The 17736-nt window shown below is 39.7% G+C and overlaps 1 protein-coding gene across 2 annotated transcripts in view; it reads left to right on the top strand.

Moving 5' to 3' along the window:
- The window catches only part of TXNDC11 (thioredoxin domain containing 11), a 58739-nt gene that overhangs the window by 11452 nt on the left and 29551 nt on the right, over positions 1-17736 (top strand). Inside the window, exons 3-5 of one of the 2 annotated variants that reach the window (XM_065924339.1) lie at positions 359-456; positions 3920-4049; positions 14026-14119. In XM_065924339.1, coding sequence (XP_065780411.1) covers positions 359-456; positions 3920-4049; positions 14026-14119 — 322 coding nt within the window. The remainder of the gene's footprint in view (positions 1-358; positions 457-3919; positions 4050-14025; positions 14120-17736) is intronic. The other variant, XM_065924340.1, reaches the window with a different exon arrangement.

The raw sequence follows: 17736 nt of genomic DNA, 5'->3' as shown, positions 1-17736 counted from the left end.
GTGTTTATTCTCAGATGCTCAGTTTGACTATCAAAAGACATATCCTACTGGTAAGTTTTACTATAATCATGCTTAGAAAAAGTTTTTTGGTGTCATTCACTTCAGGATTTGAAGCAATTCATTTTCCTCTTGGCCCAGACTGCAAAATATTCAGAGTCCCAGCTGGACATTGTGGACTAGAGTCTTCCTTTGTCCTTGTCAGGGTAAATGATGCCCCTGATTTTTGAACACCCAAATGATTTTTTTAATGCTTTCTGTTTCAGAGAGGGATTGCTTCATTTCTATAATTTTGTTTTTTAAATCTTGGTGATTTTTCAGTTGTTATTTATAGTCATTTGAAACCTTCTTTGACTTGCAGGTGTTGTTTGTCGCAATTAACTGTTGGTGGAATCAGGGGAAATGCAGAAAACAGAAACACTTTTTTTATTTTCCTGTAATATATCTGTATCATCGGAGGTAAGAACTTTCAAATAGTGTTTCTAATCCAATTCAGTTTATCAGTTTCAAAGTGAATTTTTGTTTTATCCTGTTTAAAAGTATCCACTGTAGAAAATTGAGAAAATAACAAATAAGCAAAAATAAGTAAATAAAGGATCTGTAATTTATCAACCATCCATAATTACTTTGTGTTTTTTTTTTTTTTTACTTTGTGTTTTGATTTATATCCTCCTGTGACTGTACATATCCACACCCCCCATTTTTTACGTAAAAAATGGGGTCATGTATTGATAGTAGTAATATCTCCTCAACTGCTTTTTTTTTTTGTGAACATTTTTTCATGTCATTACGTATTCAGTAGCATTGTTTTCAATTGTACTGGTTACTCCACTGTGTGGCTGTGTGTTTCAAATATTATAGAAGTATTTTATGGAATAAAAATGTACTAAAGTCCTTATCCCATTATCTAGCAGCATAGCATAGTCAGGATATCTAACATCTTTTCAAATTGGGAAGGAAAAAACTACAAGTCTGCAATCCTGTAATCTATCATTCTGAAATCCAGAGAGCTTTGAAGACCTGAAAGAGTTCTGTGAACATTGTCCCCAGATGCATTCATCTGGCCTAAAGTACCAAGAGGCCACCTATAGTCCTTGTACCACATCAGGTGCCGCTGTACTCATTTTACTGCAGAAATACTGCTGTTTGATTTTGGAGAACTGCCCAGGCCTTGCTCTGGGTTGTTTAGTTGCTCAGTTGTGTCTGACTCTTTGTGACTCTATGGACTGTAGCCCTCCAGGCTCCTCTCTTTATGGGATTATCCCAGCAAAAGTACTGGAGTGGGTTGCCATTCCCTCCTCCAGGGGATCTTCCTCAACCCAGGGACTGAACCCATGTCACCTGTGGCTCCTGCATTGGCAGGTGCATTCTTTGCCACTGAGCCACCTGGGAAACCCCCCTGTGGATGTTAGGTCTAATATCTGACTTGAAGGATTTGGGAGACAGAAGATGAAATTCTGGGCTCTGTTCAGTGCAGTTGGCTTGAAGTTTGTTACTGAAGGGTTAAGAAGAGTTGACCAATAAGAACTTCACTTTTTAGGCTTTATTACCTCTCTCTAAAATTCTTGGGCCTTAATCAATGGAGATTTCTACAGATATCACCAGACTATCATTTGTGGATTATCTATCCCCTTCAAGCACATTCCTGTGTCTCTAACATAAAACTTGTGTGGCTCAGAGTGTTGTTTCTCGGGGGCTATTAAATAGTATTTGGGCAGAAACACACATTCCTACCCCATCTCCACCCTCAAATTTCCCTCTGGGTATAAACACAGTTTCTCTGAGTAACTTTCTGATGGTCACTTCTTTTTTTTAAGGTAAGTATATGGTGTTGTACTAATATTTGAAAGTGCTAAACCTCGGTAGTGTGTAATGGGCGATGAGCTTGCCCTGAAGAGATCTCTGTGTTTCTTTTTTTGGAAATAGGGCGCAGATGGCTAGCAGGGAGTGTAGGCCTTGCAACTGTGTGTAACCAAGCCCGCTGCCCAGAGGTAGACTTAACTTGATGTGACATTAAAATCACAAGAGTTCCCTTGAATTGAGTACAAATGTCATTTCAGGATATGTGGGTGTGCAACATTGTCTTACGCTATTGGTTTTCTTAGTTTTATAGAAAGATTGAAAGGACATGAAAGGAGTATCAAATACTTAGTCCAGCCCTCTTATTTTACAGATGAGGAATCTGAGGCTAGTATTCCTTAACGTGCTTGCCCCTCATCTTGGCTTGTTAAACCTTTACTTGTTTAAGTCACTTCAGAACCATTAATACTCATTTTAACATCTACCATTCCCATTGTACCAAAAATAAAGTGCTATGGCCAAGGCACCCAAAAGGTAGCCTTTTTGTATTCTGTGCTGTTTGTGTAGCAGCTTAACTAGTAGTAGCTACCTACAGAAATTAACAGGCTTTCCTGTTTTGTGAAAGCAGACTCCATTTTTTGACTTGTTTTGTTGCCAGTCACAAAGGCAGTTTACCAAAGTCTCTGAAGCAAGGAGTAGTTTTCCCAAACCACTCTGCAGAATTCAGCTGCCCTCAGTCAGCTTGTGCGAAAGCCGTGGCCGTGGTGTGCTGGCAGAACGTGCTGTATGACCTGCGTCTGGGCGTCTTCTCGTTACACCGGGTTCCTGGGACCCTCCTAACGGTACCTGGGAACCTCAGCGGAGCCTGTGTGCTTGAATAGACGAGGTTTCCAGGTCCCTGGCCCACTTTCTGCTAAGCAAAATAAGTTATCAGATGATTTTTTTGATTTCTTCCTTTAAATTAGAAATTGGTGGTGGATGATGAGGTTGGTGGTGGTAGTAATTTAAAAACAAATTAGTTAGCAAATGAATTGTAGTAGGACTTGAATCGATAGAGTTGCTGACCCAGTGTCTCCGCTGTGTGTGCAGAATGCTATTTTTGCCTCTTTCATGCTGATGTTCCTGTCTGCTCTCATATTCTGCAGTGCACACTAAAGGTTGTGTTTATGTCATTACATTATATGTATGTGTATTAATTTCTGTCATCATATATAAATACCATGATCCCCATTTATATAGTTCTTTTTTGTGCTCTGTTGTTGCTATTAACAGGAAGCTTAGTGTCAGTTTCTACTCAGAGAGAAGAATGGGTATAGATTTGCTGAATTTCGCCATACTCCCCCATCCTCTCCACATTACCATCCAGTTATATTTGAGCAATGTCTATTGTGCAAGAGTGAAGAAAGCCCTGTGAGCATTCTGATTAGCTTAGGAGGATAACTCGGTGTTGGCAGTATTGCTTATTGGTCTAAATAAAACTCCTGTGTGTCCCCAAGCACAACTGTCTGGGAGAGCAGGGAAGATCATTTGTACCGTTCCCTAACTTCATACCTTCATGTAATTTTTTGTTGTAATAAAGTTATAAGTAGGTTTAAGGTTTATTTAGTGATCGTTTGTGTAAGTGCCTCTGAGAATATTTAATGACTACTTGTTAGTAGGCCAAGGACCAACTGCTCAACTTGTTCCTTATTTCACAGTGACTTGAAAAGGAAAGTCTACTCCTCCCCACTTCTTCCTCCCCTCCTCCATCCTGTAGCAGAATTGTGTAAAGATCCTGCAATCCTTTGGCATTTGGTTAGTTTTCAGAGTTGCCTGTTTTTTGTTTTTTATAGAAATGTTACTGTGAGAATTAATTTTTTTTTCAGAGACTAGAATGAACTTTGCTCTGAAATTCAGTTTGCAGAATTAATTTCATATTAAAAGTAATGGCCAGTTGTACCTCCCCTCACATAAAATGCTTGCTCTTAATTAGGCCTCCAGTTACCCTCCTGAGACAAGGAAGGCTACTGACATATGAACCAGTTGGGATCCTAAAGCAGGACATTTTCATTTTGTGGTGTTGATGATTCAGTTATATATTACAGGTTTAATGCATGGTGTATTTTTATTTTTTTGGTACTAGTTTTGGACCAATCGAATACAAAGGCCCCATGAGTGCTGTTTACATTGAGAAGTTTGTCCGCCGGGTGATGAAACCAGTTCTCTACATCCCATCTCAATCAGAATTACTAGATTTTCTCTCAAACTACGAGGTACCTGTCTTTCCTATCTTCTCCCATTTCCTCAGGCTTCACTGGGTTGCATTGGATTGTTTTTATTAGAAGAGTCTTTATACCTCCTGATATGCAGCAATTAAAAGATCACATTATAGGTAAGCCCCAATTAAATGCTTTTGGAGATACTTAATTATAGGGATGATTTGACCAAGTGAATTTTTAGAGAACAGAAAACTTGTGAATACTGTTTTTTATTCGGGAATTTTAAACAAACTTTCAGTTTCTCTCACAGTTAGCTTAGAGTATGTAAGAATTAATTTACAATTTATATGCAATTGTAGATTTCTAAAAATTTTATATGATGCACACAGCACTTTTGGGCATCCCAGGTGGTAAAGGTCCTGCTTGCCAATGCAGGAGACATGAGACGTGGGTTCGATCCCTGTGTCAGGAAGATTCCCTGGGTTGGGAAGATCCCCTGGAAAAGGGCACAGCCACCCACTCCAGTATTCGTGCCTGGAGAATCCCATGGACAGAGGAGCCTGGCGGGATACAGTCCATAGGGTTGCAAAGAGCTGGACATGACTGAAGGGACTAAAGCACATAGGGCATAGATTTCTAAAAATTTTATATGATGCTGACAGCATTTTACTATGAGATATCTGGTTTTTCTTGTAAGTTGTAGTTTAGTTTAAAAAAAAAAAACTAGAAATATGTTCTTTCTGTTTTATTAAATGTGTAAAAATTTCAAGGTTTATTAACAGAGAGTTTCCTAACATGGCATTTCAACTGTTTTCCTATTGCCAGTCAACCCCTGATGGATTATTTTGTTGGGATCCTCAGTGTGTGTTCAGGACAGGTTGTTATTGAGAGACCAATATAAATCTTAAAATAATCTCAAAAATTATAAAAATAGTTCCACAGAAAAATTCACTGGATCAAATGTAAAATCATACTTATAATGTTAGTTGCTGAGTTGTGTCTGACTCTTTTGGGACCCCATGGACTGTTGCCCACCAGGCTCTCTCCATGGAATTCTGCAGGCAAGAATACTGAAGTGGGTAGCCATTGCCTTCTCCAGGGGATCTTCCCAGTCCTGAGCCTCCTGCGTTGCAGGCAGATTCTTTACCATCTGAGCCTCTTGATCACAAGTAAAAATGATACTTAGCTACAAGAAAATCAAGACTGTAAGTACCCAGTAGAGATAAAAAGCATATGAATCCACCTCTCACTTCTTGAGAATTTAGTAACTGTCATTTGGTTAAAATTTACCTTTTGCGCTGTATATATTTTATGTAGGTGGGATATGAATTTCTTTCCCCAGAACCTCATTTACAGCTTTTTTCAGTTGTGTTGGAAACACTTTGTGTTAACTGTGAGCAGATTCTCTGGCAGCAGTGTTCCTCCCCAGTTATTCTGCTTCCAGGCCCCAGGTGTGCCTTAGGGTAGATGCCGCCCACCTCAAACGTGAGTAGAGGGTAGGTTTCCGTGCCCCTCCTGGGCTTGCTCCTGTTTGCCTGGGAGGCTGGTGAGCGGACCTGCAGTGGGAGGCAGGGCACCTGGGCCCCATCCCTCTGGCAGCACCAACTGGATCTGTGACTGGGGCACATCACTCATCTGCCAGGCTCAAGGTCTGGGAGCAGGGTTTTCCTGAGACTCCTTTTAAACTTTTAGGTGTGGTGATTGTGTGATGAGGGTTTTCACGTAGATTTTCAGTAGATGACAGTCAGTCACTGGGGGTGGTCCATCAAGACGGTGAAGAATCAGGACTCAGGCAAACTTGAATCCAAACTCACCTCTGTCTTCTTAGCTCTGTGGCCTCCAGCTAGTATTTAACCTCTTTAAGCCTCCATTTTCTCATTGGTAAAACAGGGATTAAATGAGATTTAAAAAAGGAAATGCCAGCTAGGATGTAGTCATAATAAATGAAAATCTTATCAGTGAAAATTACATTGTGGAAAAATCCTGGGTAGTTAGCACTACTGAGAGAACTTAAAATGTGCATAACATCTGCTGGAATTCCCTACTTATATAAAAACCTTTTGTTTGTTTTGTAACTGAGATGATAAAAAATGACCTGTATAGGCCAAGAGGTCTTCCTTCAGGTGAGCTCCGTTGAGACTTCTGTAGAACACTGGGCCTGGATTGGTGCCCTCTCATTTTCCCTTTACGTTTTCACTCAGTGTCCTCTAGAAAGTAAAGAAATGGGAGAAGAGCTGTGGAACATCACATAGCATACAGCATGTACCTACCCGTCCCCAAAAGAGTGTGGAAAAAAAACGGAGATTATTTGGCTTTAAAGAGCACAGAGAGGTGACTTTATGATTATATCCAACTCTATGAGAGATTTGTGCACAGAGAATTTTGAGCCAGTTCTTAAGCAGAGGTCGCGTGATAAGATAGACTCAGCTAGGACTCTATAGGACTGGGTTTTAGCCCTGACATCTAGCTCTGACAGAAATCTTTGATTTCTGCGTTTTATGCAGATTTCTCATCTCTGAAGTAAGGGAGATGGCTCAGATAATCCCTCCTGTTTTGGCTTTGGTGAGTTTAGAGGTTGGAAAGAGACAGACAAGATTCATCATTTTTGGTTGGGAAAATATTTTTGAAACCGTGCCTTTGTGCATGTGTATCAGAGATCTTTCTAACCCTTTTTTATTACTGTCTCTAAGATGTTTGTAGTGTCTCTGCAGTTGGATCTGCAGGAGAGAGACGAGGGCACAACTGTGACTGAGCAGCAAGGATGACTCCTGACCTTGAGCTTCTGCATTCTTAGAACCCGCTTTGCAGCAGCAGCTTTCAGTGATGGTGCTCCAGGTCTGATGTTGAGTTCACGTCAGACTCGGTGTGTGCCAGTGACATTACTCAAGTTGTTTGTTTGTTTTTGGCAGCCCACTTAATTAGAAAGATGACAACAATGGTTAGACTACCTTTAAGATGGGACCCAAGAGAGTGCTGCCAAGATGGAACCCTGTAGAGCTTCTCTCGGCCTTTCAAATGCCTCCTGAAAGCTGCAGATGGCTTTTATCTTATTAGAATCGTCTTTGCTGGGCTTCTGTTCACTGAGATGAAGCCGTTGGGTTGGCAAGAGACAGTATTTGATTAATTGTGAAAGAATTTCGGAATCGAGCCCAGCATGGTTTCAAATGGGAAGTCTTTTATCTTACGAAATACGCCAGATACTGCCTTAGAAGCGATATCAGCTTCATTCACTCTCCGTAAGATAGCATAAAGACACAATTTCAGATCCAGAAGTGAAACTGCTGTCATGGTTTTGATAGTTGAATAAATAAAAAAGTTTAAAGGAATTTTTAGAGGCCCCACTCTGAAGCACAGTAAACTGTATAGGCATCCTCTAAATTAAGGTTTCTCAGCCTCGGCATTGCTGACATTTGGAATCAGGTAATTCTGTGCTGGGGGGGTTGTCCCGCGCTCTGCAGAAGGCTCCGCAGCATCCTTGGCCTCCACCTGCTAGATGCCAGTGGCGCCGCCCCTCCGCCTGACGTGTGCCGACCAGCAGCACCCAGGCGGCGTCCCGCGTCCCTGTGGCGCGCGGAGACACCCTGGCTGAGAGCCGCTGCTGAGTGACTGTCCCTCAGATGAGGCCTTCAGGACGCCTCACGGCCTGAGTACAAACACACATTTTTTTATACAGCACACAGAAAGCCACAGTCTAATTATTACAAGTGTCTCTGCTTATCACAGTGTCAGTAGAGAGATGAAAATTAAGCAGTGCCTTAACCAGAAAATTCTGGAGTATTACCCGTGGGGAGCTAGAGCCAGGAGTGAGTTAGTTTTCATCTACAGATGTCCCTGATGCTCAGCATTTTACTCAGTTTGTTTGTACCACACCCTCCCCCCACCCAAAAAAAGCATGCATCCTAAGTATGTTAAGGGTATTGCTGATTTAAAGAAGTCTTAGTATGACAGATACTTGCTTTGATCAAATATGGATTTCAATATCAAATCTGTATTTGGATTACAATATCCAAATGTTGTCTTTACAAATATGGATTTCAATATCAAGTGTGTTTAATATGTATTTAATATCAAAATCCATATTAAAAAATATGGATTTCATATTCCATGAAATTACAAATATGGATTTCAATATCAAGTGTGTTTAAATTTAGGTATACTAAAATTGGGCAGAAATAATTATTTAATGTTTCTGTGGCACTTCTAACGTTTGTTAGGATGGCATTGCTTCTATCTCTAGACGTGTCTGTGATGTGTTACAGGAATGCAAATTTGATAATTTCCTTCTCATTTAAAAAAAAAAACATATTGGTTACTTATAAGTTTGTCTCTAATCTAGGTATTTATGAACAGTGTGGATCATTGTAAGATTGTGTAGTGTTTGTTACTTGGGAAGTGATGCTACCCTGCAATTAACAACTTTCTATATTGACATAAACTTCGTCATTCTATGTATACTGAACTCTATTCACATATGCTTCTAATGCTGTTATAAACAGAAATGCTCTAATTCTAGGTTGGTTTGAATTTTTATAAGTCGGACAGATGAATCCTTTTAAAAGCCTATTTCGGATTATTTAATAATTACCTAGAAGAGCGGAAGTTTTTAAAAAATGGAGAAAATATATATGTGTGTGTGCATGTGTATATACGTATATGTATATAGTTTTGACAGCGTTGTGCAGCTTGCTGGTTCTTAGTTCCCCAGCCAGGCATCGAACCCATGCTCCCTGCAGTGGAAGCAGAGAGTCCTAAACATTGGACTGCTGGAGAATTCCATAACCAATATTTTATTTGACTTAGAATACCTCAGACCTACCCAAATCAGATTGCTCATTATTCACCATGCTTTTATGTTTGTAAAATATGACACTAAACTCAGATGCTATTTTTGGGAAAACAGTATTGCATTTAATTTACTGAACATTGCAGAAAGACATTGAAGGGTGAGTATTGTAAGTCCTTGACTCTGTAAATTCCAAAATACCTTAGACGTTATCAGCAAACCAAGAATGAGTAAACTGTGCTTGGGTAAGTGACCAGCAGTTTTCAAGTGCTTTTACTTCTGATTTTCCCAGCAGCCATGTGAGGTAGATGGAAACTGTAGATCCTTTAAACAGATTAAGAAGATAAAGGTACAGAGAGGCAGAGAGGGTATGATTTACCCTAAGTGGAGATTGGACTACAGTCCAGGTCTTCTGGCTCCCAAGATTCCTTCTTATATACAAAGGAATGACTAAAGTCTCTGATTTGAAATTTCATTATGTAACTAGAGGTTAAAACTTTGAATATTTAATTATTTTATGTCATTTTTGATCCTTCTTCATGGAAGAAAAAATTTGAAATAAATCTTGACTGTAACTTTTTTCCCTTCATCTTTAAGAATGGTTCTAAGAATAATTAGTGATAAATGATGGGCCATGGCTATTGACTATTAAAGAAGCAGAGTTTTATTAATTAGGTCATTAGCATTTGTTCTGCAGAACTGGGAGTGTTCTGTGTATGAAAACCACAGGATTGACGCTTGGTAGAGTCTAGAGTGTTCTTCACAGATATGCACTAAAATCATACCTGCCGTATAAATCATGAATGTAGCTAAAACTAAATGGACTTGCAGGTGGACCCTGCAGGCAGAGATCAGGAGCTTTTATGTCATCTTGTTGCAAACCATGTTAAGAAATTCTGCTTTCTTCATTTACTCTTATTGTATGATAAAATTCCTCTTCCTTGAAAGTTCTTCCTACATATTTAAGATACAGACAAGACAGTTTATTACTTGGGGACAGCATAGTCAAACATACCCCAGTGTCATTTTTATTTAGACATTAAGTTGATTGGAAAGGAAATAGGACTGAGTGTGGTAATGTCACTTCACAGTCACTAATTTTATGACTGTCGGTAATTTTCAGACATCGTTTGTCTTAAGTATCAGTAGCTTCTATGTCCGTAGTGCTTACTTGTTAATATTTTAAAGCATGTGACAGAATCATCTGATTTGTACCTTTTAGTCTACTACCAGATGCCAACAGTGTTATTTAAAACTCATATCTGTAACCAAAATATTTTCAAAATCTTTTCATGAATTTCTATAATATTATCTTTTTAAGAGTAATGATTTAGCATACCATTCATTTATTCTTAGAAGTTTTGATAAACCAAGTTGTTTTAAATTTAAGTGGGATAAGAGAAGGTTTGGAAGGTGTTTGGAGAGAGAAGCAGGTCATTGGGTAAATTGCCAGTTGACAGAAATCTGAGCACTTGGAGACAAACCTAGAATGCTGCATGGTACCTGCTGTTATCCTGTTGTTTGTTAGTAAAATGTTGTTTGTACTCTCATGTTGCACAAAGAAGTAGATGCTGTTTCTGTTAATTCATAGTTCTATACAACTGTGAGTTAAGCAGCTTTACATTTTCTAAGTGTGAGTTAACATTATTTGAGAAATACCGTTGCCATTGAGGAAAGCAACACAGAGGGAACAGTTCTCATGGCCACTAGAGGGCGTGCACACCATCTGCTGAAATTTATGCCACACCACAAATGGTGCTCTCGTAGGAAAGACATATTTTATGCTGATAAGGTTCGGCTGGCCTCCTATAAATACCCCATTTATTTCCAGCCTCATTATAGCAGGTACTGAATATACTGTACATCATGGAATGGAGTTGAAAACCCACAGACTGGGTTAGGGTATAATCTGGTACTCTTTGTGTTTTGTTCTTCACCGTGAGAATAAATTACTGTTGGTTTAAGCCACCAAGTTTTTGGTAATTTGTCATGGCAAGCCCTAGAAAGCTTAACACTGAGGTAATATCAGAAAACCATTGCTACCGACAGAGACAACTGACAGGACAGATGTGAGAGCAGAGAAGGGGTGTGAGTGTCTTAGAAGGCAGAGAAGACATCTCTGAAGATGTGACATTCAGACAGAGACTTAGAGTGAAGCCTGTGTGATGTGATCCATCCCTGAGGAAATGTGGGGAAAGTGCTCCAGGAGGCAGAAACAGTGAGTGCAGAGGTCCTGAGGGAGGAATTGGACTTGGGGGGCGGTGACTAGAACAGAGGGGAGAGCGGTGGGAGTTGAGGGCACAGAGGTGTCTTGTGACTGCAGTGTGTCCTGATTACACCTTTGATGAGGTGGGCAAATGAAGGAGAGGGGAACACTGGCAGTTAGGTTCCTGTGGGCTGTTGGGTTCACCTGTCAGCTGTCCTGGATCAGGGAGGGACTGATGGAAGGAAACACTGTGGCTGGACCCTGAGGTTGGACCATCTTTACACACTGATGGGCATCAGAGTGAGGAGGGGCAGCCTGCATGCCAGCAGGCTTCCGCCCCAACCTCAGCCCAGGGTTCTGCTGCCCCACGTGCTTGGCCTGCTCATCTGAAAGAGAGCCTCAAAAGTATATGAGGCAGGGGCCCCGGTGTCTGCTTTGAACCAGCCCCTGGGTTGATATGCCGCCCAGCAAACGGGGTGTAGACCCGGCATGGTCGTGTATGTGGAATGGCATGTGTTTTGTTTCCCAGACTTCCGTTTTTGCAGATTGAAGAAAGAACTGTGGTGGAAACTCTGAAAGATATAATTATTTCTCAGATACAGCTTTGGTTGGAGAGACATTGAAACTTTGGGGAAATGGTTGTGAAATTTATTTTACCTGAAGCATAACCAGAGCCAGTTTAATAACTTTTAAATGGTAATTTGCAATAGAAATAAACAGATAATTGTCACTTTATTTCCTTTTTATTATTTTGAAATGTTAGCTTTAAGGGACATTCTGAAACATGCCACTTTTCAGAATTTAATACACACTGTCACACTACTATGAATATTTGAAAAATAGTACCTAAGATAGTTAGAAGTTGCTTGTTTCTTTAAAATAGCTAGTATTTTCTGATTTATGCAACCTTTAATCCTTTGATATGATTGTTGAATTTTATGATCTTCATATTTTTGGCAGTAAAAAAGTAAAAATAATTTTACCTATGGGTTTTTTTTGTATTATTTGTGGAATTTCTTTGGAAATTTCAGTACCAGGTCTTCTGAGAATAGAGGCTCCTTCATTCAAGCTGCATAGCCCCTTGGGAAACCACAGCAGTGATGCCCTCAGCAGGGATAAACCCTTAGGCTGTTGAAAGGCCTACAGAGGACCCCTGCAAATGGTTTAACCTTTATTCATTTTTAAAGGTTTAATCTGCATTTCTCATGAAGACGTAGAATTCAGATAGTTTTTATTTCCATTGAGGTGTGTTTACATAAACACACATATAATTACATACATGCATGTAGATAGATACGTGTTTATGGGCCATATGTCTTCTCCTGTGAAGCCACCTGAAATAACATGATGGGAAAGAGAGTTTGAAGCTCACTTCATATAATTTTTGGCCATGAAACCTTTCTTAATATTTAGAATGACTTTATTCCAATTGGTTTTGATTTAGGAGATTGAAAGAAATTTAAATGGGTGTATTTTTTTCCCATCACTTTTCATTTTATCTTGTATTACCCAGTATTAACTGACTGAAATCCTGAAGGTCTTGTTTTCCTTTGTTCATGGTAGAAAGGCTGATATACCATCATAGGTTGGTTTAAAACATAGGGACCCAAACACTGTGTCATTCTACTTTGAGCCAATTCTGGATTGGCTTGTTGGAAACATTTAAGGAAATTTAGCAAAAAAAAAAAATCCTGTTTCAATAACTTTACTTTCTTATTTCCTCAGTTGTCTGAGAAATTAGTTATTTGTTGGAATTTTTTTTTTTTTTGGATATTAAGATTAAACATTGACCGTCTCAGTCTCTACCAGAATGAAAAGCAGTTAATTTATTTAAAATGAAATCTTATTAGACTAAACAAGTGCTTTAGATTTGAAAAACAGCATGTTCCATTACAGATTAGAAATTTCCATTTTTATACAACGTACTGATTTTAAACTTTACCAACAGGGTAAATTTCTATTTTACTATTTGGGTAAAATAGTAAAATGATCACATCAGCTCCAAAATTATTTATTAAAAACAGTGTTGTGTGTTTTAGGACTAGAAAGGACTCCTTACCTTTGCTAGTGCTTTATGTTTATCACGCTCATTCTTCTCAGTAACCGCAGGATGAATGGTCCCCATTTGCCAGTTAAGAAAGCTGAGCTTCACATTGAAGGGTTCACCCAATATCACTGAGCTGGCAGACTTGAGCTTAGGTCTTCTGACTCTAAGCCAGCACTCTTTGCTCAAGGATCTCACAGTTGGGCTTCAGAAACATTTAGTTACAGAACAAAGTCAGACAGAATGGTGCCTGTAGGGCCTTCTAAGAAGGAAGAAATTATTCTGAACGTGAAAGCAGAATGTGTCTGGTGGAGCACAGTTAATTGGTTCGGCAGAATGGAGGGGCGTGGTTCTAAGCTTAGAGGAATGGAATGAGCAGGTGGAAGCTGGGGTGGAGGACCAGGAGAGCTCTCCGCAGGTTGACCTGACAAGAGAGGAGCGTTGCCCGTGAGGAATGCTGGGCTCTGAGTGGGCGGGGAGGAAGGAGCCCCTAGAAGGATGACCTTGAGCCTTAGTGGGGCCACTCAGGGGTAGCCTGATTTCCAGTGAGCAGGAAGGCATTTGGAGGGAGGAGAGGAAGAAGTTGAGGAAGAAATGTAAGAAAGGTTGCAGATATTGAACTGGTTTGCCTAGAGTTGCTAAACAAAGGCACGTGAGTACTTGAACGTGATGGTGAGGTTTCAAACCAGGGACCAGGGGTGTAGGAGAACTGTCCACAGAGGGTGAAAAGATCTGCCTAGGATGTTTCAGCTCTGAACTGCCCCATAAAAGTTGCTGCAACTCAACTCGATCCCTTACCCTGTCTGTCTAAATGGAGGGAAAGGGTCAGTGCTAACCGGCAACTTTTTTCATGGACTTCTGTTAGGTTTTTTAAAAAAGGAATGCAACAAATTGAGATTGTTAAGTTGTAATGGCATGTCTTTCTTGTTTTGAAATATTTCTCTTTATGCAGCGACCAGCGATACCCCAGTCACCTAATTCTGCTCTTGTTCTACAGCCTGGAGTTCTCGGGTACTTTGAGTTCAATGGCTCACCCCAGCCCCCGGGTTATTTGACCTTCTTCACCTCAGCACTGCATTCATTAAAGAAAGGTAAACAGGATTCATATTAACACATTAGTGCTTTAACCAAAATATATGTATATTGATATCTACTTTTGCGTAGGTTATCTTTGTGATTATATATTTTTGTTCTCTTGATTTTTTTTCTCTGTATTACATTGTTTTATGTTCTATTGACAGAATTTTTTGCTGTTTCAAGTATAGTCTCTTAAATGTTTAGAGAACTTTTTAAATGTAGCTTGATCACACAGTGTCTATAATGGTGTGTTTTGTACTTTAAATATTATTATATCATATTCTCTCCTTTTTTGTGGAGTTAGACCTTTTGATCAAAGTTTTTAGTGGTTGTATTGTCAGTTGTGTGAAAGTCATGTCATATTACAGCATCAGCCTACTTCCAGGTTCACTGTTCTCAAATCCATACATACATATTTTTTACTTAGCTAAACCATATCCTGTTTGAAGCCCTACTTTGTAGGTTAAACATTGTTTCCTGCCCATTTTTTCATGTTGCTCCATTTTCTTTCTCTGTATCAGCTGTGACCTTTTATCAGTTCTCTGTTAGATAGTTTCATCTGCTCTTCATCTCCTCATGACAAGCCGTGGTCCACGCCTGTTCCTGCCCCTAGACTAGACCAGTGGGCACTTAACTGGTGCCCAGTATCGACACTCCTTCCTCAGATGGGGGCCGCTGTGCCAGTCCTGCCTGAAATGTGTCTTCTCCATCCCCAGGGCCCAGGGCCTGGCTCTCCACCTTTTAAACCCCCTGTTTATCCTCCAGATTCCCCTCAAGTAGCACCTCCTCAGTCTCCCACGCTGGGGAGAGATGTGTTGTTTTCTTTCATAGCACTCAGCATCGTTTATATTTATGTGTCTACTTCTGAGATGATTTGTTTACTGTCTGTTGCTTTCCTGGGACTGGGAGATTTTGAGGGTGGGGACCATGTGTCTTCAGTTTAGTGTTCTTTCTCCAGCATCTGGCACATAGCAGGGGCTCAATCACTATTTGCCAGATGAGAGATCGCATTGATCCTTTAGTAGGTCAGCCAAAATATGTAGCCATCCTCCTGTTACTGTATATCACATTGCTTCAGTATTTGGGGGGGTATTATGATAGTATACTATTAATACGTCAAGCAGTTACATTATTGGCCATGTTAGTGTGTACATTGTCTTAAGGTTCGATGCATAGAGAATCTGCTGTGTGCATGCTTTTCGTGCAGGGGACATTGGGAGAGGAGCTCAGCCTGTCACATTAGGTGTCTCTTCTGTCCCCGTGAAAGACTGGGCTGCACAACTTCAGGCGACTAAGGAGGCTCAGTGAGTCAGAGTTTGAATTTTGAAGACAAAATACTGCCAACTTAAATATGCTTAAGCAGATAGATGTTCAAAAATCCTCTTAGAAAAACTAAATGAAGTCCTTTGAAAATGATGTATAAAAGGGCAGCCTAGAGTTAGCCACTAGAGTAATGGCAGCATTCAGGTTCTTGAGTTGGAGAAGCTGTTTCAAGATTTGAAAGGTGTGTTGTTATCCAGCTAACTTAATGTGTGTTAATGTTTCAAATTACCTTTTCATTCAGAGGTTTCAAAAACATTGCTTCTTCTGGAAAAAATCTTTCCAAATATAAGGTAGTAGCCTTTATTCCCATTTTTCTTTGAATATAGTTGTTTTTTTAAGAAGTTTTTTTCCTGTTCCTTTTTTTAAGCAAGGAGGGTAACAAATGGGTTAAGATTACCTGAAGGTACAAAACAAACCTTTTGGTCAAATCACTAATTTTGACAAATGATTATATCAGATTTCTTCTCGGAATAAATCTAGCTCAGTAAATTTACAACATTTCTTCCCTCTCTAGTTGGGTCTTGTAAAATTGTGTTGCCTATGGACTTTGCAAGAACTGAGTTCATTGTCTTTAATAGTTTTTCACTCTGTTTTTGTGGCTAAGATCCCACCTAAGCTTTAATGAACCATTTTTAGAAGACAAACACAAATTTGGAAGGATGAATTTCTATGACATATGTACTGTGAAGGATTACCTAAAGTAAATCTTGGGCATCTGGGTGTTTTTCACCTTTGCTTTCTCCTACGCTGAAGTCAGATGGTATTTTACTTGCTATTAATAGCCGATGCCCAGTAACAGAAACCCATGCAGGCTTTTTTTTTTAACGGGAAAGTTTGAAATGTAAATTCTGGGTCATTGTTGCATTTCTGTCATGTACACAAATTGAGGCCTGAGGAACATTTGACCCGTTTAACATTTGGTTATGAAGAACTTAACTGATGAAGTGTTTAGACTGTTGTGGTAGAAAGCAGATGTCCTGGTTCACCAGGCCACGAACATATATAAAATGCACTTGTCTTTCCGTTGCCTTATGGTTTGTTTTTTTTAAAAAATTGCCTTAGAGTTAGCCAGGACACTCTCTAACGTTTGTTTAGCTTGCCATTGGTCTACAAATATTTTGAGAATGTACCATACATGAAGCACTCTGCCTGGGTGTTGGGGGGTGGCGTGCTGAGAGGGGCCGTCTCAGTCACTTGTGTCCTCTGCCTGTTGGTCTCCGTCTAGGTGCCGATTCGTCAGTTTATGTTGGCCCTGCTGTTAGATGGTTATGGGCAGTAGCCCTTCGTTATATTTCTGTCCATTGTTTTCTAGCCATTTTACTTTTATCTTTTTTTTATATAGCAGTTCTATATTTTCATGTAGTTAAATTTGTGGTTCTTTTTCTTGATCTATTTATTTTTTTAAAAATCTGATCACTAATTAGTTCACTTTCTTCTCTTTGGATTTTAAAATTATTTAGCACTTTGTGGTGCCTGAGTTTACCTTAGCTTAAAATACAGAGCACAGTTGATTTTCCTTACTTCTTACTGGCTAATCAATTAGCACTATTTACAGAGTAACACTTCCTTTATCCTTCATCTTGATGATGCCTGCTTAACCAAAAAATATTTTCTTAATGTAATTGGGTCTATTTTCTGTGTTTTCTCTTGGTTTAGAACCCTCTTTTTGTATGAGTAAATATAATTTCATTTATTGCTCTGTAAGTAAGTGCCTGGTGAAGTCTGGGCTCTGCTTCTTTTAGTTCTTGTGTTTTATGAAATATTCTTTTATATCCATCTACGTTTTGGGCTGGGAATTTTATTAAATGTTTATATTGACTTAGAGGTAATTGACATTTTCATAAAATTTAGCTTCCCTTTCTAGGCTCACAGCATAATTATTCATTTATTCAAACCTCCCTTTCAATTTTTTGTAAATGGTCTTGGCATGTGTGCATGCTCAGTCACGTCTGACCAGGCTCCTATGTCTCTGGGATTTTCCATTCAAGAATACTGGAGTGGGTTGCCATTCCCTCCTTCAGGGGATTTTCCTGATCCAGGAATCGAACCCATGTCTCTTGTGTCTCCTGCATGGCAGGTGGGTTCTCTGCCACTGCACCCCTTGGGAAGCCCCAAAGGTCTTACACACCCTCATTACTGATTAATCCTTTCAAAGTGCTGAATGATTAACTGTGGGCTGGCATTCTGGGTGTGTTTCTGGATCCTGGGGATGCTGATCCCTTGTACTTTTCCTCTCTTCCTAGATTGCCAAGTCTTTCCTCTAAGCCTTTTCACCGTGATCTTGGCAGACAGGCTCTTTCTTCGTTTG

The sequence above is a fragment of the Muntiacus reevesi genome, chromosome 2 (genome assembly GCF_963930625.1).
Source record: "Muntiacus reevesi chromosome 2, mMunRee1.1, whole genome shotgun sequence".
Lineage (NCBI taxonomy): Eukaryota > Metazoa > Chordata > Mammalia > Artiodactyla > Cervidae > Muntiacus > Muntiacus reevesi.
This window is presented reverse-complemented; position numbering and strand designations above follow the sequence as displayed.